Source organism: Populus euphratica, unplaced genomic scaffold, assembly GCF_000495115.2.
Source record: "Populus euphratica unplaced genomic scaffold, PopEup_1.0 scaffold107.1, whole genome shotgun sequence".
NCBI classification, from domain to species: Eukaryota; Viridiplantae; Streptophyta; class Magnoliopsida; order Malpighiales; family Salicaceae; genus Populus; species Populus euphratica.
In genome coordinates, this window is record NW_011499994.1 from 369,599 (window position 1) to 395,658 (window position 26,060).

Here is a 26,060-nt window from a genome sequence, read left to right on the forward strand (position 1 = left end):
TTTTATCAATGGAATGAAATATTTTGGTTTTACAGTGTTTCAGCGTGCTATTTTGAATTGCACTGTTTATATATATATATATATTCAACAAACATAATTCAAATTTAAGATAAATTAATTATAAATTATGCCTTACAAACACAATATCAAACAAATATAATTTTAAATTTTAAAATATTTTTAAATAATAAAGATTAAATAAAACTTTAACTTGAAATAATTCAACTTAAATAAAATATCAAAATATTATAAAAACAAAATATTTTAACATAAAATAAACATAAATCAAATCAGAACTTTTCACTTCTCAAAAATAAAGGAAGCCACACAAGCCATTCACGTCAAAATCCTGCTACAATTAATTCTTGAATGAAGGTAGAAGGAGTTGGAATCTAAGTGTCACATTTAGATTAACATACGAACACCACCTAATTAATATTTGTTTAACCTTTAATTAAACTATAAGTTTTGTTTGTCATCCCTTTAAATTCCATTCCGTTTACTCATTCAATATCACGAGGAGGTCATTCTTCACTTAAGGATAATAAGAAATAATCTAATGCTTTTTATATTATAATTATATTGCAAAATATATTTTTATTGTGATATTAATGAAGAATGATGTTTTGATTTCTTAACATTTTATAAAAATTGTGTCCAACTCATGTTTTATTCAACCAAAGAAATAAAAGGATTGTAATAGTCTAATAAATATTGGTGTCAATGGAGGTTTGTTAGGAGAGGATAGTTCAATGAAGATGAATTTGCTCTTTCACCATGCCACAAAAATAGATTAGGGTCCATAATTATTTTTATTATTATTTTATTTGATTTTTTATTTTTAGATTGATAAAAGATTGTTTTGTAGTTGAAAATGGAGTTATTAATATTTATATGGTATTTTTAGGATTTGTTTTAGTTAAAATAAGATGAAGTTTAGGTTTGATTCAATGGCTTTTTAAGACCAAAACGAAACATGTAAAATAAAACCAGAATATTTCGACCGAAATATATCCAAAAAATTCAGAATGAATCAAGATTTAAAATGAGATGAAAATTATTCTATTTCTTTTTTAATATGAAATGTTTTGACAATTTCGAACAAAACAGAATGGAATTAACAACCTTGGCTATGACTACCACTATTGAAATTTTTAGATCTATTGACAAGATTTTCTGTAAGTATTTATACTTTCAATCCATCAACTTGAATTTTACTAACGGGCTCACGGATGATGATACTCCATTAGAAAAACTCTCGTTGGTTTTTGTGGTTGTTTGTCGGTAATAATTTTATTGATGGATTTATTAACAACAAAAGCATGCAAAAATAATATTATCCGCTTCGTTCTGTCAATATTTCCATTGATAAATATAACATATCACCAACAAAAAAATTGTATACAATTCCATCGGTAATTTTTTATGTCCATCGGTGATTTTTTATATCCATCGGTATTCCCCTCAGCAAATTTAGCATATAACCATTAAACAAATTGTCTATAACTCTGTTGATGAGTAAAATACTGATGGGTCCTAGTAATAATTTAAAAATATATATTTTTAAAAAGATTCTATTAAACCGAAGTAGAAAATAATTAAAATAAATTAAATTAATATAAAAATTAAAGATATATTACAAATTTAAATATTTATAAATTCAAATACAATTAATTGTTTAATTTTTTTACTCACCACTGATATGAATTACCAGGGAACATAGTTCCTAACAGGGACTCAATTTTCACTAGTAATTGTGGCAGGAATTGTTCGAGACAAGGGGGTTGACTCATTTATGTTTACTGCCTCCCATCCTCAAATCAAAGGGCAAATAGAGATTACAAACAAAACCTCATAAAGGTATTTTATAGGGGAGAATCCAAAAACTTGGTGTCGGGATTGACTATGGATAAGTGTTGGTACAGCACAAACCATCACTTTTCAATAAACACTACCCCATTTCAAGCCTTTTATGGTTATGCACCCCTAAATTTAACCAGTTGTGTTCCTGGTCTTACAAGCAATCACATGGTGGAAGAACATTTAAAGGACATGTCAATGATCCTCAACAACATCAAGAGCAATTTACACAAGGCACAGAATCAACAAAAACAATAAGCAGATAAAAAAGAAGAAGGAAAGAACAAGAATTTAAAGTAGGAGATTGGGTTTACCTTTGGGTCCAACCATATCGATAGTTAAGTATGCAAAAAATAAGGAAGAAAAAAATTAGGCTATTGTTACTATGGACCGTTTGAAATTAAACTGAGAATCGGAGAAGTTGCTTATCAATTAAAACTTACCTGTAGAAGCTAAGGTGCATCCCACCTTCCATGTGTCACTTCTAAAGAAAAAGATTGGGGATAAAGAGCCATTGGTCTCAAAGCTACCTCTTTTCTGGGAAGGAAGACCAAACCCGTTACCTGAAAGAATTCTTAAGCAAAGGAGAAGAAGACTAGAAGGGTACTTACCAAGGAGTACCTGTTGCGTTACCAAGGACAAGCAGACGAGGATGTCGTCTGGGTAAAGGAAAAATGGGCTTATCAAACATATCCTGACCTTGAGGTCAAGGATCTTGAAGGGGGGGGTGATATGTAAACAGCCTGATCTAACACATGCTGAAGCCTTCTGGGTCAATTTGATTCAACGGTCAACTTATTTAAGCATGGGATGACACCATATCAACTAGAGAGGAGGACAACTGGGTTTCGTTAGCCAAAAACGGAAGAAGCCATTAAATAAAATGAAACTACAACATTAGTGGCTTTTGACTAGGGCATTAATTAGTTGACACCCGCCATAGTCTCCATTTAAATTCAAACCTGCACATATTCAAGAATGAAAAACCCTATTAATAGGACGAGTGACTCAGAGTAAGCAAGATTTCAATATTGTTTTCTTTTTTGCTTTGGAGGCCTGGACATCTCGAAATGATCATCTAAATTGTTCTTTTATTATTCATGTAAACAATTCCATTTTATAATATAAGTTGTGGGGTTTATTTCAAAACCATAAGGAGAACATTCATGTTTTTTTTTTCCATTAATATACTGGAATTAAATTTGAAAGCACAAAGAATAATATAAATTAGCAATGTAGTCGACTGGCACAATACCACAATGCTGAGGTTAACTGACATTCTAATGATCTCGGCCATTGTTTTAGCTCTTTGTTTTCCTTTCTGTGAAAATAGGCATAACCAAATGACTTCGCTATCATTGCTTCTCAACGTCCATCAATATCCCGAGTGGTTGGCCACTGTTCAACACAGAATGAGCACAAACTTTTCTAACTATCCAAAAGGGTCGGCTTGGAGAGAGCGATTTGATATTTTTGGTCATTCGGTCTTCAATTCGGATTTCGACGAATGGACGTACCACAAGAAGGCTGCTCGAGGATTTCTTAGCCACCAGCAGTGCCACCAAGCCATGAAAAAGATCCTTCAAGATTGTATAAAGATGGAGCTAATCCCAATTCTCGAGAATGTATGTTAGGAAGAAGTAACTGTGGATTTGCAGGCTTTGACTAGGAGGCGCACAGCTTATTTTTCTAGCTCAATTCACAGGTTATAAACCCAAGCCCTTCGAAATTGCATTTCCTGAAGACCCCTGCACAAAGGCAGTAGACGATGCTTTTGAAGCAATTTATGATCGACATCTATTCCAAATTTCCTTTGGAAGATGGTAAGGTGGCCAGGGTTCGGAAAAGAGAAGAAGCTAAGTGAAGCCTGGAAAACCATCGATGATATTATGGCACAACACATGTCAATATTGAAGCAAGAAGACCTAAATAAAGAAACAAACACAAACAAAGATGATGAGGATTTCAGTGCATTGAAATTGTACTTGATTGGACATGAGCTCATGGGGCAAAGACCGATCAGTCACAAAGTTATCAACGATAATATTGTTAGTCTAGCTTTCGCCAATGGAGATACTCCAAGTTCAGCCCTCATGTGGTTCTTTTGGCTTCTTTCAAAATATTCACATGTTGATATAGTAAAATCAGAGAAAAATTAAGGAAAGTTCTATCAGTCAAGGAAGCTAAACCAACTCTCGTATTCAGCGCACAGAAGATTTAAGTAAACTGGTTCATCTTCATGCAGCTTTATGTGAGACACTGAGATTGTTAATTTCCACCAGTTCCTAACCAAAGCAGAACCGCCATGAAACAAGACATTCTTCCAAGTGGCCATCATGTCAATATTGGATACAAGGTTTAAGTTCACGAAAAACCTTTTAGGCTCAAAACAATTTTCAGGAAAGACTTGTCTGCTATTTTGTTTAGGACTCACTACATTCTCAAGACCTTATCTCTGTATACAAGCTGAAAACAGTCTTCTTACATCACATGAGGGTGACATAATAAAAGACCGAGAAGAAATATATATATTGGGCCTATAGAATTTTTTCCAATCAGTATACGTGAAATTCATTTTGCAAATATTTTAATGCCAAGAACCATTGTACAGTACCATATCCCGAAACGAATATGTTACTCAAGGCCTCATTTCACCACCCAAAAATAGAGGGGAAAATGATATAAAAGGCCACTCTCTTCACCGTATCTCCATCAACATCTGCACTAAGTCAAATCCAAATTCATCAGAAAACACACTAGCAACCAATGGAAGAATATAGCCTCAGTGGAGGGAAACCAAAAAATTCTTTAATAGAAAATATCATATTCTTCTTCTTTTCTTTTAATTATCTTGAGGGTGTTACAATGTTCTCTCAAATGTTTTTTTATACTGAAAAAAGGTCAATTAAATGGGCTTTGAAACTTGTGAAGGTTTTAGCTCTTAACAACAGGTCATGAGACCCAAAAGTCATTATTGTTTTCTTATTTGGGCTTTTTAATTGAATAGGTTCAAGCCCACAATCCACACAACTATACGTGGCAATGGACATTGAAGCCTCGAATGCTGGTTAGGGTTGTTTTTGGGATTATCTAATCTTAGGCCCCGTTTGTTTGTAGGAAAGTTGTTTTTTTTTGGAAAGTGAATTTCTGGGAAAGTGAATTCCGGAGAAAATAAATTTCTGAAAAGTAAAGTATTTTCTGATGTTTGATAGTGTTATGGAAAATGAAATGGAAAATACTTTCCAGTGTTTGGTTATGTTATGGAAAATGAACTGGAAAATAATTTATTAATATTTTATTTTTCTCAAGTTTATTAAAATAATAAGGAATAAATCTTACAAATTAAAAAGTTGAATAATAATGAAATTGAAAAAAAAATTCATAAATTATCTCAAATAAAATAAATAATAATCAAAATAATAAAGATCAAATTTAAAAAAAAAGATGAAGAAATTAAAATAATAATAATTAACATTTCATAAAGTATTTCAAATAAAATAAATAACAATCAAAAGAACGAGGACCAAATTTGATAGAAAAAAATTTCAATAAAAAACTAATAGGAGAAAAGCAAATAACAATTATAAAAATGAGGACCAAAGTAAATATAAAAATTAAATTTTAAGAAATGAAATTGAAAAATAAATATTCAAAACAAAATATATATAGCAATCAAAAGTTTGAGGATCAAATTTGATATAATCAGCAAATAATGACATTTCTAAACTTTTCACAACTTCCGGAAAGTGTTTTCCTCCCAAATTTTTCAGGAAAACACTTTCCTGAAAATCAAGCCAAATTTTTCTTTGACTGGAAAGTGTTTTCCGTTTATCAACTTTTCTAACAGCAAACAAACACAAGAAAGTTTGGAAAGTGTTTTCCCGGAAACCACTTTCCGGAAAACAAACACAGCTAAAAAGGAAAACACTTTCCTGAAAATTAAGCAAAAAATTTTTTTGACTAAAAAATATTTTCGTTGACCAGAAAGTGTTTTCCATTGACCAGAAAGTGTTTTCCGTTGACCAACTTTCCTAATAACAAACAAACACACGAAAGTTTGGAAAGTGGTTTCTAAAAAACTGTTTTCCAAGAAACAAACATAGCCTTAAAAACATAACAACACAACTCTAGAAAACATTAATAACGCCTAATTTGGGCTATAAACTGTGAAATTTACCGTTTAAATTTGAGGTTTAAATAATATCTTGATTAAACAATATTTCACTTAATTAATGAATTTTCTGTTTAAAAGACGTGTATGATGCTACTTGCACAGTCACCACTGCATGTAACTCGTTCACCCTCTCCATTGATTTCACAGAAAATCTCTTTTTAAAGTCCATTAATGATGCTACTGAACCACTGTTCCAGGCAAGTCTTGCCAATAAGATTGAGGAAGTTGCGAAGCTGGTTAGGGATTGGAACTGAGAAGAAATTAAGTGTTGCCAGGCAAACTGTATGTCAGATGGCAACAAAAGTATATGTTGATGGAGAGAGAAGAAGAAAAACTAGATGGAGGAGTTGCATGCGGTAGAGACTGTGGAATGTGTATTTGATGGATTAACCTGAATTGTTAAGATTTTTTAATTTAAACTGTGTGGTTGATGGATTAATTTGAATGAGTTTGTGTATTTTTTTTTTTAATTACTGTTATTTTTTTTGGATTTTTTGTGTGAATGATTTTGTAAAAAAAGTTATTTTTTAATATTAGATTTGTTGAAAATCAGTTTTTGTGATTTTTTTATATTTTGATGCTTTTAATTACATGACCCCCGAGAAATGAATGGCATCAGTTATTTTTTAGAATTTATTTTTTTCTGTCTCATGAGACTTGACAATGGTTTTTTTAGTTAAGTTGATTTTTTTTGTTTTCTTTTCATTCGAATTATTTTGATCTTATAACTTAATTTGTAGGTTTAACGTGTTGACTCAGGCGGACTTAAGCTTTTTTGGCTTATAATTGTTATTTTTTGTATGTTAGATTTATTTTTATTTTTATTTTTATTAAAGTTTGTCATGTAATATTTGATTAATTAAAAACTAGATTTCAAAGTTTTTTTTTAAGTTTATTGTTTCTAGTCAAATAGCTTGGATAGCAAGTTTAATAGATTATTACTATTGTCATTTTTTTAGCTATTTTTTATTTTATTATTAGATTTTTTTTTTAATTCAGCATTCGTTTTTTCTCCTCTTTAAAACATGAATACAAACCTGGACATTATTTTAGCTCAAAAAAATTTTATTCACTTGTAAAGGAGCACAAATTACATAACTAATCAATTTCTAAAAAGAGTTGAACACAACTTATTCCATGTTGTTGAACAAACTAATTGATTGTTTTTCTCATTATCAGTTTCGCCATAAAAAAATCATGCAATCCACAATAAGGAGCGTTGGTGGTTTAGTTAACACGATAAATTAAATTGATCATCACTACAAAGATTGGAGGGTGATTCACCTTTAGAGATGACAACAGGTAACAACGACTTGGATTCCTATATATCCATACCCTACCAAATATAGATATTAATATTATTCATACACTATATTTATTATTCAACAAAATATACATAAAAGTTTTGATGTTATTTTACAATATTCATACACTTTTCATTATTCATAAGATAAAATAACTGTACATGATCCATTCAGTTAAATATCCATCAAATTCATCATAAATTACCATCTCTATTCTCCCTCACCTTCTCTTGTTATTGAGACATTTTTTAAGCTCAAATAGTTCCAGAAAAATTTGAACTCTGTCCATTCCGTGTTCTTCCAATTTAATATATATGTATTTTTCATTTCTAAGAGCTTACATTATATAAACTTTTTAATCAAAGGGAAATCCTATTAAGTTGAATAATCTTTTTTCCCCTCCAAGCTCCCAAAATATTTCATCAGCGACCCGTGAGAGAGAGGATCGATTCAATATTGCACGAAGCACCAGATATCATTACAATATCACAAGTTATTTTAATTTGGCGTTCCTTATTTTGACCAGTCAACAATTAAAAAAATATGGTAAGCACCATCACCCTGCTGCCACCAGCAATAAATAAATGATTCCTCCACCAACACTCAACTCTCCGTCTGCTTGTGGTTTAATCACAATAAATAAATTATTCATTTAAATCCACTTCCTCAACATGAAGACCATAGAATCCTCAATTTGACCACCCCTGAACATCTACAGTATTCAAAATCGAGTCACGCAATCCCCAGCATCTCTCGGCCTCCTCAATTAATAGGCCAGCCTTCCAAGTGGGGAGCACCCACAAATATTTTCGTCCCATCACAGACAGGAAGGTCCAGAAAGAAACAGAATCGTGTTTGGTTCAAAAAACAGATACAAAGCCACACTATAGATTGGATAATTTTTCCATCGCTTCTATCCCGAGATGATGATACCTAAAGGGAGGGAATAACTTAATACTCTCAGCAATATTAAAATTAGATGCTGCTAATTAAGACTTTTAAGAAGGCGTTCGGGCAGGCAGATTCCACGGCAGAAACATTCAAGAAAACAACAGCGGTATAGAACAAACACCGAAAAAGATGGTCTAGAAAGGACTGAGAGCAATTCAAAGTTCAAACAAAAGTATTAAATATGATTTCCATAGGGTTTATGAAAGCAAATTGACACTAACATAAAATTTCTCATACAATAACTATTAACATTAATGTTCCCAGGAAAAAAAATAAACCCTTCAAATGTCGAGATGGAAAAAAAAAATAGAAAAGCATCATCACAATCACTCTCCGACTACAAGCATCCTACTAAAAAAAGACACAAGGTTGAACCATTGGTGATGATGTGAGGGAAGCAAAGAACTTGATTACCAAAGTGTCTGCCCACCACATCCAGAGGGAGGACCATTACAGTTTAAGCTTCACAAATGGCAGCAATGTCAACATTGAATCACAAGCCTATTCAATACATCGAAGATCAGAACGTTCCCTTCTCCTTCAGTGATCCCCACCTCAACAAACTCTCCATATCAACCAGGACTTTTGAGTTCATGACACCTTGACACGAAAAAAGCCAACTAAATAGGAAAAAGAACTCACCATCAAAGCACCTGTAGAACTTAGAAGCACTTCCTGTGGACAATGGATGGGCCAGACTCATCATACTCACCCTTGGAAATCCACATCTGATACAAACACACAAACATGTAAGCCTCAATCCAAATCACATGACACTTGCAAGAGGGACTGAGAAAAGTTACTGAAATAAGAAAACTCACCTGCTGGAAGGTGCTGAGGGAAGCAAGGATAGATCCTCCAATCCAGACACTGTACTTTCTCTCTGGTGGTGCAACCACCTTGATCTTCATGCTGCTTGGGGCAAGAGCAGTGATCTCCTTGCTCATTCGGTCAGCAATACCAGGGAACATGGTGGAACCACCACTGAGCACAATGTTACCATACAGATCCTTTCTAATATCCACATCACACTTCATGATTGAGTTGTATGTAGTCTCGTGGATGCCAGCAGCTTCCATTCCGATGAGAGAAGGCTGGAAGAGGACTTCTGGGCAACGGAACCTCTCAGCTCCAATGGTAATGACCTGACCATCAGGAAGCTCGTAGTTCTTCTCGACAGAGGAGCTGCTCTTGGCAGTCTCAAGCTCCTGCTCGTAGTCAAGGGCAACATATGCAAGTTTCTCCTTCATATCACGGACAATTTCCCGTTCAGCAGTGGTGGTGAACATGTAACCTCTCTCAGTCAGAATCTTCATCAAAGCATCGGTAAGGTCACGACCAGCAAGATCCAAACGAAGGATGGCGTGTGGAAGGGCATAACCTTCATAGATTGGCACAGTGTGACTCACACCATCACCAGAATCCAACACAATACCTGTTCATGTGAGAATCCAATCAGTACCAAAATCATTTCCTAACTACAAAAACACAAAATACAGAATTCAATAATGATGGATACGAACCAGTTGTGCGACCACTGGCATACAGGGAGAGGACAGCCTGGATGGCAACATACATTGCAGGAACATTGAAGGTCTCAAACATAATTTGAGTCATCTTCTCTCTGTTAGCCTTAGGGTTGAGGGGAGCCTCAGTCAGGAGGACAGGGTGCTCTTCAGGAGCGACACGAAGCTCATTGTAGAAAGTGTGATGCCAAATCTTCTCCATATCATCCCAGTTGCTTACAATACCGTGCTCAATAGGGTATTTCAAGGTCAAGATACCTCTTTTAGATTGTGCTTCATCACCAACATAGGCATCCTTCTGGCCCATTCCAACCATGACACCAGTGTGTCTTGGTCTTCCCACAATACTGGGAAACACTGCCCTGGGTGCATCATCACCAGCAAACCCAGCCTGCAAACAACACAAAACAATAACTTATTAACACCACACCAAACAAATTAGGAGTAACAAAACGCAGTCCTTCACAACTAGGAAAGCATCCAACCCACCTTCACCATTCCAGTTCCATTGTCACAGACCAGGGGTTGAATATCCTCGGCATCGGCCATTTTCTACAAATTCTGTACAAAAATATAAAAGATAAAAATGAGCGAAAGAAATAACCATAAATACAGAAAAATTTTACTAGATAATTTACAAAGCCATCTGTATAAAGAATAATCAACTACAACATATCCAATTTCTCCGCAGTTCACAAAATGAAATGTACCAGCTAATTAATCATTCCAAATCATTTACCATCCAAAGCTTCAAACAATAAAATTTACTCATGAAATTCCAATCAGCATTCACTACAATTTTACTCTTCACAGAATTCAGCTATCTTATGAAAAAATAAGAATTTTAAGCTTAGAAAGCAACCCAATTATATTTAAAATAAATAAATTCAAGAAACTGCAGCTTAAACTAAATCTCAGGCAATCACCACACATCATTTCCAATTTCACACGATTCAAATTCCAATCAGCATGTTTACCGTTTACCCTCACAGAATCCAGCCATCTTATGAAAAAAGAAAAGTACTAAGCTTAAAAACAACACAAATGTCACTGAAAATGAATTCAAGACACCACAGCTGAAGCTAAATCTCAATCAATAACCACATAAAATTTCCAACTTGCACACGATTCAAATTCTACGTTTCTTCAAGTTCATACGAGATAGCAATCAAAATCAAAATCTGAAAGGTCAAATCAACAGATCTAAAAACATCTCAGCAGATCTATACACAACAAAACCAGATCAAGCTATCAAATCAAACGATCCAAACAAAACCACCAAAAACGTCTAGATCTAACCTTCAACAACACAATACACCAACATTTAACTTAGATCGGTAACGCGAAACCGATAAACCGAAGAAAAAATCCGCGATTCAACCGATTTCAAATTAGAAAACGACGCCGTTCACCCGATCTACACAATCCAAAATAAATCGAGACACAAATACAGATCAGTCACTTACCTTGATTGAAGTCGGAGACAGGGGAGATATCTAGAGAGAGAGAGAGCGCGAAACAGACCTAGCCAAATCTAGCGAAAGATGTGGCCGGACTGGCTTGCTAGCTGGTGGTTGCGCTCGAGAGAGAGGGTGAGACGAAAACGGAGGAGTGTAAGGGTTAGCTATAGAGAAGAGAGGAGGTTTATATATATAGTGAGAGAGAAAGAGAGAAGGAATTTTTGAAATGCAAATGAAATTAAGACCAAATTTTTTAGAGAGGGGAATCATTTCCACCACGAGAAAAGAAAGCGTGACCTGTCTGACAGCCTTTCTCTCTGTCTCTCTTATTTTCAGTGTTATAAAAACTAGTTCCTGTAATTGTTCAAAGTAGATAAAATAGACCTTATAATTTTAAAAACGGATTAATTAGTTCTTTTCATTCAGTTTATATTTGTTTTCTAATCTATTTATTTATTTTGTTATAAAAACATAAGATTTGAATAAATAAATAAGTATTATATAAATATTGATGAGAAGAAGTCTTTTGGATTAACTTAAAATTAAATTAAGCATGATTGACAAAAGATTAATTAATTAAAAATTAGAGGGATTAGTTGATTTGTTTTGTAAGAATGGAGATACTAATTTGTAACTGATTCTGTTATTTTCTTATGACCTCCGTTTCATGTTCTGGAAAAGGGACTCTTTCGGCTTTGCTGACTGGGTTTTTTCTTTTTGTTTAATTTCAGCCGTCGGATCATGACATGGACGGCTTTGGCGGTTGGGGATGGTTGGTTTGTAGGGTCAAGTGGCGTCGGGTCGGTTGTGATTTGAACGGGAATTTTCTATCATGAATATGGTTTACTGTTTAGCCTCGGTACCAGCCTTGGTATCCGCACTTACCACAGAACCGAACCATTTTTTTGGGCAAAAATTAATGTTTATGCTCTAAAAATAGATAAGACATATATAAATCAGTTTTGATCAATCTCCTGTATTCAAGTCATTAGACTTAAAACACTCGATCTAGAAATATCATAAAATTCAATTTACAATCAATTAAATATTAATGAATAAAATTGAATAAAAAAATTAATTATACAAAAAGATTCAAAAAAGAATGAAAAAAAAAATTAGTAAAATGACCAAGAAAATTCAAAAGAATAAGAATCAAATTGACATGAAAATATAAATAATATTTTGATTGAATGGTAAAATTAGAAAAAGAATAATAACTTTAACAAAATAGCCAATAAGAAAATTAAAAATCAAAACAATGAAGATCAAATTGAAAAATATAATACCTTTAATTTGAATTGAATAATGAAATTAAAAACAAATGAAACTTCTACAAAAAAATCAAGACCAAAAATTAAAAATTAAACAAATAAAAAATAGAGTTGAAATACCAACAACCAATAGAGCCAAATTCTAATTTTTCAGGGAGGAAAGAGAAAAGAAGAGAAAAAAAAAGCTCATCAATTATAAGTTGAACCACCACTAAAAACATGTATCATACCAATTAAAAAAGAATATAAAAGCACTTTTAACAACATGGTGAAAGGGTATTTTTAAGTATCGAGAGGTGTTACACACATCGTCTAAAGGTTGTGGGTGTCACCTGCGTGTATCAAAATGCGTAAAATGCTCTTGTTTTTTTATTTTTTATTTAGTTAAATATAAAATTACCCCTGATCTACCATGTTATTGAAAAATTTTTGGAAAAGGATGAAAAAACCTCTTAAAGCTAATTTTAATTTTTTTTTGTTTTCAATGACATTTTAGTCATTTTCATTGTGGTTTTGATTTTTTATATTTATTCAAATACAATATTTCCTCTCATCTTATATGATAATAATAAAAAATTATTTTGAAAGTACCAAATTATCGTTTGATGCTAGTATTGAAATATTTGTTTTTAAAAAATTTTTGGTCTTTTTATTATACTTTCAAAATAAAAAAAGACATAATTTCCTCTAATTGATTTAAAAATATATAATATACCTCCTAAAAAGATTTTAATACCTAGTCATAGGTATTTTGACATGGAAGATAAAGATATCATTATACTATTTTAGTTTAGTGGTGTCAATGAATTTATAGCTAAAATATTTTTCAAACCAGTTTTAGCTTTTGTTTATATATAAATATAAATAAAGCCTTATTAGATGTTGGGTATTATATAAAAAGTGATTTTTAGTAGTATTTTTTTAGTTCAGAAGGAGTTAATAGTATTTTCAATTGTATATAAAAAATACCTATAAAATATTAATTTATTACTTTTTAGTTAAAAATTATTTTAAAAAAGTCCAGTTGGTTTGAAAAATATTTTATATATAAAGTATTTTTTATATATATTTTACATGAAAATAAATTTTATGATGTTTAGTTAATAATGATGAATGCATTTAATGACAAAGTTATAATATATAAATCAGAAAAAGAGAAAGGATAAGATGAAAATAAGTTAAATCAATAAAATTAACACATGAATTAAATCTATATTCGAGTGCCCAATCTTATTTTAATATAATGAAGAAATTAGTATATTTAAGAACAAGATAATTCTTGGTGCTATACTGTGAGACAAATCATTTTTTATTGAACATAAAAAAAATATTCAAGTATTGTTATTATGTTTTCTAACAAAAAATAAAATAACTCATATAAGAATTAACCGAATATGACATAGTTGACTTTGAAAATTTAGAAACAACTTGATTAATTAATAAAAATATAGTTTGATTAAGAGAAATCAAGATAATATTTTTTTTAAAATATTGAGACAACAATATATTAAATTGACTCAGATTTACTTAGATCAAATTAGGCTATCATAAGACCCTAATAACATTGTAGAAAGTCAATAAACAAACTATTAAACCCAATATTCAATCAATCCAATATTAAAGGATGAAAGTGAAAATAAAATTTAATTTTTCAATTCAAAAAACAAGTTCAGTCAACTTACGTTAACCTGTTGAGCCTAAGTCATGAAACTGGTATAATCACATAAGAAAAAATTAAAATAAATTATGAAACTCAATTTTTTATTAAGATAATGTTGAAGGATGGAATTAAAAAAATTGATTAGAAAAAGAACACAAAAAACCATTGGAGTCAACCGACCAAACTCATTGCTTAAGTTTTAAGGCTATGATAATTTTATAGAAATAAACCGAAAAAATATTTATGAAGACTAATTCTTTGAAGGATGAAATTTAAAAATAAATCAATTAAAAAAAACCAGGCAATTGGGCTAACTTATTAATTAATTTTTTACTGGGTTTTAGTAGTATATTTTTAGTTGAGAAGGAATTAAATGTATTTCCAATCATATATATATAAAAATTACCTAAAAGATATTAATTTATTACCTTTTTAGTTAAAGATTCTTTCAAAAAAGTCCAGGTGGTATGAAAAATATTTTACATGCAAAGTATTTTTTTGATACCTAACATAAAAATAAATTTTATAATGTGCGGTTGATAATGATAAATGCATTTAATTATAAAGTTGTAATACATAAACCAATAAAATATAAAGGTTAAAATGAAAATAAATAAAGTTAACTCATAAATTAAATTTATTTTAGAGCACTCAATTTCATTTTAATATAATGAATAAATTAGGATTGTTATGAACTAGATAGTTTTTCTGCTACACTGTAGGTCATGTTATTGTTTTTGTTAAACATAAAAAATATCTAGGTATTGTTAATATGTTTTCTCGTAGAAAAAAACTATGTGGGGGTTGATCCAATATGTGTTAGTGGATTTTGTAGGTTTAAAGACAAGTTGAATGATCGATAAAACATAGTTTGATTAAAAAAAATCATAATGATATCTTATTTAAAAAAATATTGAGATAACAATATATTGAATCGACTAAGATTTACTAAAATCAATTTAGGCTATAATAAGACTCTAATAACCTTACTGAAAGCCGATTAAAAAAAAATATTAAGTCCAATACTCAATCAATCCAATGTTAAAGAATGAAATTGAAAATAAAATTTAATTTTTTAGTTAAAAAATAAATTCAGTCAACCCATATTAATCTTTTGAACCTCGGTCACGAGACTAGTATAATCACATAAAAAAATAAAACAAATTATAAAGCTTAACTTTCAATCAACATAATATTAAAGGATGAAAATTAAAAAAAAAATCAATTAGAAAAACAATATAAAAAACCATCCAAGTCAACTTCAGTTAATTAACTAAACTCATGACCCAGGCCTTAAGGTTGAGATAACTCCACAACCGAAATAAATTATAAAGCCTAATTGTTAAACAACTTAATATTAAAAGTTGCAATTGAAAAAAATAAATTAAAAAAGATAAAAAACCTTAAGGCAACCGGGCTAACCCACAATTTGAGTCATGAGACCATTATAACCTTATAAAAGCAAATAAAGTTTTTTAAGATAGTCAATTCTTAATCAACTCAATATTGAATGATGAATTAAAAAAATTAATTAAAAAAATAACATAGAAAATAAGACTAGAATAACTCTATAAAAAGATAATATGAAAAGAAAATAATGAATTCAAATTTCTAATTAACCAAATACTGAAAAATAAAATTAAAAAAAAAATTTAATTAAAAAAAGCCCAATAAAAACCTGAGTAAACCTGCAAAACTCACAACTCAAGTCATAAGATAGTGATAACCTTATATAAAGTAAATAAAAAAAATATAAAACACATTTCTCAATTAATTTAATATCGAATAATAGAGTTGAGAAAACATTAATTTAAAAAAAAAACTCAAATTAATTTAAATTAACCTGTGAAATATAGATCATAAGATCTAGATAATTCTATAGAAAGTAAATTACGATAAATAATGAAGTTTAATACCCAATGATGAATGATACAATTAAAAAAATAAAATTATTAAAGGATAAAATAATTTTTTTTTAGATTAAATTATAAAAAGTTCAAGTATTTCACTATTCATTATTACATTAAAATACCAAAACCTTTTTAGAATACGTTAATGTTGGGATGTTATGACCCGCGGTACTACTTTGGATCCTTTACACTAGTTTGATATAAGATGACTTTGCAAATAAGCAGGTTTAGCTATCAAATGTAACTAACAACTTCTTTCAGTGAAGCAGCTAAGCAGGTTCAAGTTCCAACAACTATATATTTTTTTTAATAATTATGTAATGGAGAAGAATAATCTTCTATAATTATAATTATAATTATTATTAGAAAATATAAATGATACGGAAAAACATTTTGACGATACACGGTAAAAAAAAGAGCCATGATTATGACATGCTATAATAGCCATGTAAATAATTACTGACCGAAATTAATAATTATGCTTGATTAAACTAGAATTTCTCTTTTTTGTAAGTTAAAAAAAGAGGATAATTAAAGAAATTTTGAAATGTTACATTTATTGGGCAGTGACGAGAGGAGTCGAGTCTGAAAATCTGCATGCATTTTCATTCATTTTGGCCTTTGATATTTCCACTTATGTCATAATTGCAGGCAGTGAAAAATCAAGAACAGACGAAAAATGGTAGCTCATTGGCCTGTTTTTGGCTTTGTTTGCTAATGTTGCCGAGGAAAAATACACGCAACCGCATGGAACTTGAAATTTGGACCAACCATTCAAATGTGACTTGTCTTGTGTAGGATTTGGTCTCCTGGGATTATGAATTGAAACCTATGCACTTCATTTCTTTCTTTCTTTTTTTAAATGTAGTGTCATTTCGTTTGTAATTTTGAATAATCTCAGGCATATTAAACTGTGTTCATGGGTTAAACTTGAAGTTTTTTTGTCTGAAATTTTTATGTAACTTGAATTTTAAACTAGATAAAAATTGATTCAATAAGATATAACTTGATCAATACAAAAATAATCTAACTAATTGGTTAAAAAAACTTTTTTAATTGATCTGATAAGACTCATCTAGCCGGTGAAAAAAACCTCTCAATTTAACTTGTTAACTGGTTTAAATTTAAAATTAAATCGTATGAAAGTTGTTTTAATATGACATAATTATTTTGGTTTAATTCAAAGATAATTTGACCAACTGGTAAAAAATAATAAAAATATATATTTTTTTAATTTAACTCTTTATCTAATTTAAATTTAAAATTAAATTGTATAAGTAATCTAGTAATGCCGGTAATAAAATCAATATTCAGGTTTAGAAAATGGTTACTGTAAGAAAAAGCTTGTAATGCCGTCATGGTAAAAGGTGAAGTCATAAACCATGCATTTCCTTTGCACATCATAGGTCGTACACAAGTGAGCAATAATTGAGGAGAATTCGATCAAATAATAAAATAAGAAAGGTACAATAACCTAGATCAAAAAGTGAAAAATAGCATTCCCTTTATTGTAACTATACATATGGTCCCTAAACTTCAACATTTTGATCATTCACCCTTACACTTCAATATTGGACACAAAAACCCTCACACTTTTGATTCATGGTCACATACGGTCCCTCCATATGACTCATATTCATTATATGCCCACCAAGTGTTTCCATGCATCTTATAAACAGATTAAAAAACTGCATGTGTCCATGAATTGATTATTTGATTGAGGGTTTGCTGTCTAAAATTGCAAGGATCAAGATGAGTAGTATCTAAAACTCGGAGGATGAGAGGTGAAATGTACTCCCTTTATTATTAGATGCACTAAAGAACATGTAAGAATGAGGAATAAAGTGGGATGTAAATAGATCTTGAATATTCTTCACTTGCTTGCAAGCTTGCATGTGCTTTCATGTGCCAAGGCACAGCCATTTCTTCCTAGATATATCAACGAAGCAAGGGGGGGAGTTGGGAATATATAGCTGGGGGCCGGCAGGCAGCACATAAAATATTAGTGAATGTTGAAGGATATTGCTTGGGATTTCAGGATCTATCTAGCTACAAGAACATTACTCAAATCAAAGTGGTGATCACTTCATGTTTTCGCATAATCTAATTCTCACCTTTTCGGTAGCCATATTCCCACACTAAAGAAGAACTTTTATCATATAGATCTAAGATCCTCTTTTAAAATTGCATTTTTAATTGATTAAACAATCTCCTACTCTTAGCGGCACGCCATTACTAGGAGCATGAATAATTATTCCATGTGATAAGGTATCCACTTGTGGATAATGCTGGGCATTACAGGACTCCAATTTCGATCCCTTCTCAACAACTCAGGTAGACTTCATGATCCCATTACATGAAAATTGACCTAAAGAAAATCAATTTATATAAGCGTAAGAAGAAAACTTACGGGTCCTCCAGCAAGAATTGACAAGAGTACATTGATTTTGCTTTACAATGTTAGCAAGAATCACCATGAACAAAAGTGAATTCCAAGCAAAGACTCAATCATGGCCTTGGGAATGGATGTCTTGTGTAATTCGATGTTTTCCCAACAAAGAGTATTGGCGTAAAATCGCTTCCTTGCTTTCTACTCACCGGTGCCATAAAATATGTTTTTTCACTACCGAAGAGCTCCAAAACAGAAGCGATCACCACCTTGCAACTCTCCACATTTAGTAGATGTGGTCATTTATGAGTTTAGTTTTTTTAAATGCTTTGGTGTTAACTGAGTCAAATTTAAATTGAATTTGATAAATTTAACAAGATCACTCAAAAAATATCTTAATAACTAATTTTTACTGAATTAATGTTCTTTTTTGTTTAAATTAAATTTCAGATTACAAGTTAATTAAAAATTAATATGCTAAACCAAAATTATACATGATGAAACAATGATGAGCAGGCAGGGTTAGACTATGAAGGCCATATTTACTTTCTTGACCAAACTCACAAGTAGATTTTAATGACAGACCTCAACTTTAGGCTTGTTTTTTTACTTTAAATAATTTTTTAAATGTTTTAAAATTATTTTGATGTGTTAATATTAAAAATAATTTTTTAATATATTTTTAAATGAAAAACAATCACTTTTACACTCATAAATACTATCTTCATGGATAAAGAAAAAATAAACACCAATTTTTTTATTCATTTTAATATATTAATGGTAAAAATAAAAAAATAATATTTTAATATATTTTTAAATAAAAAATATTTTAAAAGATAATCACAACTATATTTTAAAAAAACTTATTGTAGATGAGGGTAAAATGGTCATCAACTTACTAACCAGTCAAGAAATTCAAAAAATTGGGACAGAAATCATGTGGGGGTCACATGTGTATCTGTACTATTTGATGAATTCCATAAGTGACAGAAATCAACAAATATTTGCCATTTTTATTTTTTTTATCCCAAAAAATGTATCAATGTGTCAGAATTATGTGAGTTAGAGACATCAAAGTAAGAGCCAGATCATTTACAATCGAAGAGGACTCGTGGTGACTGGTGATTATACCGCCATGTTAATTTGAAGAAGAATGCAATGGCGCATCCCGTCTGCCCGCGTTAGCTTCTATATATTTTTTTTTAATTTAAAAAATTATTAAATTAATATTTTTTTTTTTAATTTAAAAAACTATTAAATTAATATTTTTGATTTTTGATTTAATCATATAAAAAATAATAAATTATTATTTTAATATATTTTTAATTTAAAAAATGCTTTTTGAAAACACAATTCACTGCATTACTAGACTACATCATATATCCCAAAAATTAATTTATAAAAATTATTTCAATACATTTCTAAAAAAATATTTTAAAAAATAAATATAATTTTTTTTCTCTTATTAAAACAAAGAAATTAATATTTAAAGAGAATCCTCGAGGGCGTAGGCTAGTTGATAAATGGTTTTACTCTAACGTCATAATCCAAGGTTTGAATCCTAAGCATTTTCATGGCTACCCTAGAAAAAACTCCAAGTTTTGATCTTTTTTTTTTAAAGAAAGAAATTAAGGAAATGCAAACCTTCACATAAATTAAAATTAAGAATTTTTTTATAAAATTAATCGAAATGCATCAAGCTGTTTTAAATACTTATACTAATAAAAAAAAATAGATTCATTGCAAAAAAGAAGATATAATAGATAAAATTGCAATAATCCACAGTCTGAGACTAATTTGGAATCTTTATAAAACTTGGAGGTATCTTGCCCAAGCCACTAATTTTCCTACCACTGCCTTCCAAATTTGGATCTGGTGACAATGAGTGGCTCAAAAATAGGTGTACTCGATTTAGCCTCAACCTCAAAAAATACTTTTGGACGTTCCTCATTGACATAGATATGTTGCCATCACTTTCTCATAGTGGACTTTAATTTAAACCCTAATTTTGTGCCCCATGTTAAGGTGCGTTTGTGGCTTATCCTGAAGCTAGGGTGGTGCCATGCCGTGTCCAGCTGAAGCTAAACTCTCATTTTCTACCACATGAAGTCTTTCCAACATATTTGCTGATCATAAAATTCGATATGTAAGCTCCAGCGAAAGGCTGCAATCATATATCGTGGCTCCATTGAGTCGAGCAAGTGTAGTGACAAGGTTTGGTGTCGGAATTTTCTGCGATGTTCTTTTTTCATCTCTTACAATAAACACCCTACGCTTATGTCATTATATATATATATATATATATATATATATATATATATATCGATGAATTACATTTGGAATAATTGTTTTTCCTTGATGCCAGAAGATATGAGCTTAAGAAATTAAACGATGGAGCAAATCCTATCCCATGAAGTTTTTTTTTTTGATATTTGTTTTTGTGGTTAAAGAACTTTTCAAACTGTTTTTATTAAAAAATATGAAATTAATATTTTTTAAATATTTTTTAATAATTTTAATGTGTTGATATTAAAAATTTTAAAAATATATTATTTTAATATATTTTCAATAAAAAAAACACACCATACATTACATCAACAAACACACTTCTTATATATCCTACATAACCAGATAAAAATGCTGGTTTTACTCCATAAGTTAATTAGAATCTTGAAAGAATTAAAAAAAAATGATTTGTTTTTGAAGAAATACAATAACCTAATTAAAAAAGGGGTTGAAGAAATTTATTTTCAATATGTAAATATTAGCATGATAATACCCTTCTCGTCGATCATTTGCCACTCATTTTCAAACAAAAAAAACTCAACAATCTGAACCAACCCACAATTACAACTTATTTATGCAAAATAGACGTATGGTGAATTGGGTCTGGATCCATTGTTTTCAAGAATCTTTCTAGATTTTGAGTTGGGCCCATTCAATTTTTGAGAACATTTAAGCCTAAGGCCATCCCATGAGCAATTCAGCACTCAACTTTGTTTGGGTGTACTCATTTGATGTCTCACTTAGAGGTGGCCTTTCTTTTTTATCTCGGAAAAACTCAATTTAGTCTCATGCATATAATTAATTTATCAACAAACCAAATTTTAGTTTTCAGTTTAATTCTAAACTACTTATAATATTCATATGTCAAGTGATAATACCTAAAATGCCTCCAATTATATATAGACAGTCATACTCAATCCATGAACTCATATAAAACAATTCAGGTTATTAGATTATTGGATCAATTCAAAAATCACTAACATGGGTTTAGCATTTTATTTAAAATATATTATTTTAATTTTTGTTTTTATTTTAATTTTAACATGGTATTATTTAACTAAGTTAATTATCACAAATTAACCTGCTAAGTTACACGAGTTTAACCGAATTAATGTCAAAACTTGTTCAATTTGAAACTAGTCTTGGATCAACTTTAAGTTACAAATTCTCCGAGTCAATCCACTAAAGCGGATCACATGTAATATTTATGGTCTTAATTTTCCTCCAAATAATTTTTTATGTAAAAAATTTCTCCCAAGTCTTGTTCTTTTTAATCTATCCATATTTGATCACGAATTTCTTTATATATAAAACCTGCCATTTTATATAAAATTCTAACAATCTCCTTTGAAAAATTAAAATTGATAGGGGACGAAGTTGATACCAATCCAATTGTTTTCTCCACTTAGATTTTATAATGATACGAGATTATTGAACAAATGGGATGGGTAAACTTTGCATTATACATTTGGGAGCCATACAAAGATGCTAGCTACTATTTCTGTTGAGGTTTTTGCTGTACCAATATTTCGTCAACTTTCAAGTTTCGCTAGCATAGTTACCTTGATCGGTTCTTGGAATTTATTTGATTCAAGTGTATACGAAATCCTAGCGAGTGGTGAAAACTATGAGTCTTCGAGCAGCCGGTAGAATTTGTGCTTGAGTTGGAAACCGAGTCACAGGATTTGCAAGTCTTGACTGCATGAACTCACATGCTGGATTGATTCTTGTCTACAAACTTTGTTCCCCAGATCATAGAGTTACAGCGTGTTGTTTGGTGCACACATTTGAACTGGCCGGTTGATGCCCTGAGCCCCTTTGTGCTTCCTTTCGTTACTCCAGCAACAACGATGACGAACCTGGTCAATTTTGAAGAGGCCGTGTATGGGTTAGGTGGGTGGCTTGACTGTCAGATGGGCATTTCTGTTTATGGTTGGTGTTCCACTGTCTTTGATTTTCTTCTTGTCCTCTCTCACCTCTGTTGAAAGTCATTTAGAGTGAGACGGCGATAAAGTGTAATCGGTAATGCGGTAAAATCATGTTTTTAAAAAATTTTGATTTTTTTTTGTTTTAAATTAGTTTTTTTTAATGTTTTTAGATTGTTTTGATGGGTTAGTATTAAAAATAAAATTTATTTTTTAAAAAATTATTTTAATATATTTTTAAATAAAAAAATATTTTATTTTTTAAAAAATTATTTTAATGTATTTTTAAATAAAAAAATATTTTAAAAAATAATCTCTACCATGTTTCCAAATAAACCCTAATAGAAACAATCTTTCATCGTGTAATAGAAACTAACTAGACTAGAACCTGTGAGGTGATTGTGTTTTGAAAGAAGCAAGAAGATCTAGATTTTCGGGTCATTAACTTGACAATATTCAATAAAATTAGTTAATTATTACTAGACTAGAACCTGTGAGGTGATTGTGTTTTGAAAGAAGCAAGAAGATCTAGATTTTCGGGTCATTAACTTGACAATATTCAATAAAATTAGTTAATTATTACTAGACTAGAACCTGTGAGGTGATTGTGTCTACACTGTGAGGTGATTGTGTTCTGAAAGAAGCAAGAAGATCCAGATTTTCGGGTCATTAACTTGACAATATTCAATAAAATTAGTTAATTTAATAATAATTTGATTTAAATCAAAGACAACAACAAAAAGCAAACAGGAAAAAAACATATGTTAGTAATAAATAAAAGAAATGAGCCATCAATATTATATTTATAAGGAGAAATAAAAAAGATTATTGAAGACCCACTACAATAAATATTATCTACAACCAAAAAAGCTTGATGAGTGGTTTTAAACTCAACTATAAAAGAATGCAAGAGGACATCAAAAGAAGTTGAAGGGTTCATTAAAGCAATGCATTGTAAAAACAAACTGAATAAAACATAATGAAGTGATTATTTATTTATATTTAATTAATCAATTCTTTTTAATTAAAAAAATTATTTTGAGAAAATATATCTAAAAAAAACAATAAATAAATAAATTACATTATAAAAATTATCTTAGGTGATATAAATTGCAATTAAAAAAACAAAGACTAAATAAGATAAATTTAAAAAATCAAATGAGAATGAAATTGAAACAAATTTTATTTTTCATAAGTTATTTCAAATAAATAAATATTAACCCAAAAAATCAAGGACTAAATAAAAAACAAAGAGATGTAAAAAAAATAAAAAAAAATGAGAATGAAATTGAATAAAATTTTGATTTTTACAAGTTATTTGAAATAAAATAAATATCAACCAAAATATCAGGAACAAAATAAAAAACAAAGTGATACTAAGAGTCTGATTTGAAAAATTGCAGGGTAGGGTGCAAAATTCATGGGAGAGATAGGGAAAAAAAGAAAGAAAGAAATGTCTATCGAAGCTAAATTGAAGCTTTGTTTTCTATACATGCTATCTTAACATGGAAAAGATATTGATACGAATATAATGATGTCATATAATGATATTTTTAATTGTTAGAATCAATTACACGCGCTATCAAAAAATAATAGAGTGGTTGACTTGTTGACTTGTGTTCATATCAAAAAATAATAGAGTGGTTGACTTGTTGACTTGTGTTCAGTATATGTCAATATTTTTTTAAAATCCCTTTAATTTATTAAAAGATAAAATTAACTATTATTTTATCTAATAATAACAAAAAACCAACACTACAATAACAAAAATACTCTTATATCTAAGATATAAAAAACTAAAACCAAGGGAATAAGATATTTTTACTATATAAATACAAAGGATAAGACGCTAACACCCCTCCTAACCGGTCAAAGGTTTTTTATTTACAAGAACAGATTAGTAACTTTACTGTAAATTCTATAATAAAAATATGAATTTACCCTTAAATAATACCAGATAATACATTAATTTTAAGAATATTTATGATAATTTACACTAAAATTTTAAAATTAAATTTTAAAATATTAAAATATCTAATTAAAAAGACAATCATGCTCTCATCTCTCATCCTCTAGGCAAAATATTATTTTTTTCGTGGGTAAAAACATGTTGGGGAATTAACTATTTCATCAACAGTGAATTGTTTCTTGGAGAAGGGTAAAAACATGGGGAATTAACTATTTCATCAACAGTGAATTGTTTCTTGGAGAATGGTGAATTCCCCCATCTCTTTTAGTTTTATTAATTTAAAATTTATAATATTTGCTGTTTCTGTGGGGTGGAAACTATTTTTAAATTATTATGTTGAGTTATAATATTTCTACACTCCAGAATAAGCTAGATAGTATCTGGGTAGATAAATGGATGATTATGAATGATAGTGATGCTGCTGAACCTAAGAAGATTAGGAATAATTAAAAAAGAAAAAAACAAAGGAACATAGAATTCATGAAAAATGGGCGAAAAACAAAAACCCTAATTGTATTGTATTTCTCAATAATTTATTTTGCCAAAATATCCTTTCAGTGAAAAGAATTACAGCTCTTTAATCAAGTCCAAAACTGAATTTAACAAAGGAATAAAACCCTAATAACGTAGAAAAAGTAAAAGCTAAATTAAGACTGAAAATTTAAAATTAAACAGAAAAATAATAAAATTGATTGAAACATAATCTTTTTAGGTCTAATTTAAAGTTTTTTTCTTTTCTTTTCTTGAGCTGCGTAATAAGTTGGCCCTAATAAAAAGACAAAATCTATCAATGAAAATTGAACACAGTACAATAATCAGATCAAAAACATAATTATTTTATTAGATATACTGTTTGACGTGACATATCTATGTTTAGATTGAGATCTGTTTATCTAATCGGTAAAGCTTTCCATGTAATCCATTGACAATAGATATCTGAATGTTGATATATCCTACTGCATGAAATAGTGATATGTAATCCTCATTCTATAAAACAAACCATTAATTGATGTTGAGCGACACCTCTCTTTTCTTGGAAAAAAAAGGTGTTTCTTCATAACGCACCTTTATGGGCTAAGATTATATGAAAATCTATCTTAAATATTTTATTAAGGCATCAAGAACATGGAAGATCTTTGGCTCCTCAATTCTACCCCTACTAGTGGGCTACCTCAAGATGCTAATTACTTACTTGAAGATCTTCTTCCTCTGGTGGCTTCAACGCACTATACTTCATTTTGCTTTCTCGATATCGAACCTGAAATCTGACGTTAGTCTTTGGTAGCGAAGTTAGAGGCATAAATGTCATTTTGAGATATGTTTCAGAAATTTTGTTTTCGCTAGCAGCAATGTGATTGCATCCTCCTTTGTGTTG

General features: G+C 30.0%; 1 protein-coding gene across 1 annotated transcript; it reads right to left on the reverse strand.

Moving 5' to 3' along the window:
- Positions 1 to 8,443: 8,443 nt before the first annotated feature.
- ACT7 (actin 7) lies at positions 8,444 to 11,465 on the reverse strand. Its single transcript, XM_011047411.1, has 5 exons — positions 11,282 to 11,465; positions 10,305 to 10,376; positions 9,813 to 10,206; positions 9,111 to 9,724; positions 8,444 to 9,017 (listed from the first exon to the last, which is right to left on the reverse strand). Exons 2-5 carry the CDS (start codon positions 10,362 to 10,364, stop codon positions 8,952 to 8,954), a joined length of 1,134 nt encoding a protein of 377 aa, XP_011045713.1. The 5' UTR covers positions 10,365 to 10,376; positions 11,282 to 11,465; the 3' UTR covers positions 8,444 to 8,951.
- Between the last annotated feature and the right edge of the window lie 14,595 nt (positions 11,466 to 26,060).

Excerpts from the sequence above, each read along its gene's own strand:
- ACT7 (XM_011047411.1), bottom strand. The coding sequence starts at position 10,364 with ATGGCCGATGCCGAGGATATTCAACCCCTGGTCTGTGACAATGGAACT. Across the intron at positions 10,207-10,304 it reads ATGGAACTGGAATGGTGAAG|GCTGGGTTTGCTGGTGATGA; the intron begins GTGGGTTGGATG and ends TGTTGTTTGCAG. Across the intron at positions 9,725-9,812 it reads TGCCAGTGGTCGCACAACTG|GTATTGTGTTGGATTCTGGT; the intron begins GTTCGTATCCAT and ends TCACATGAACAG.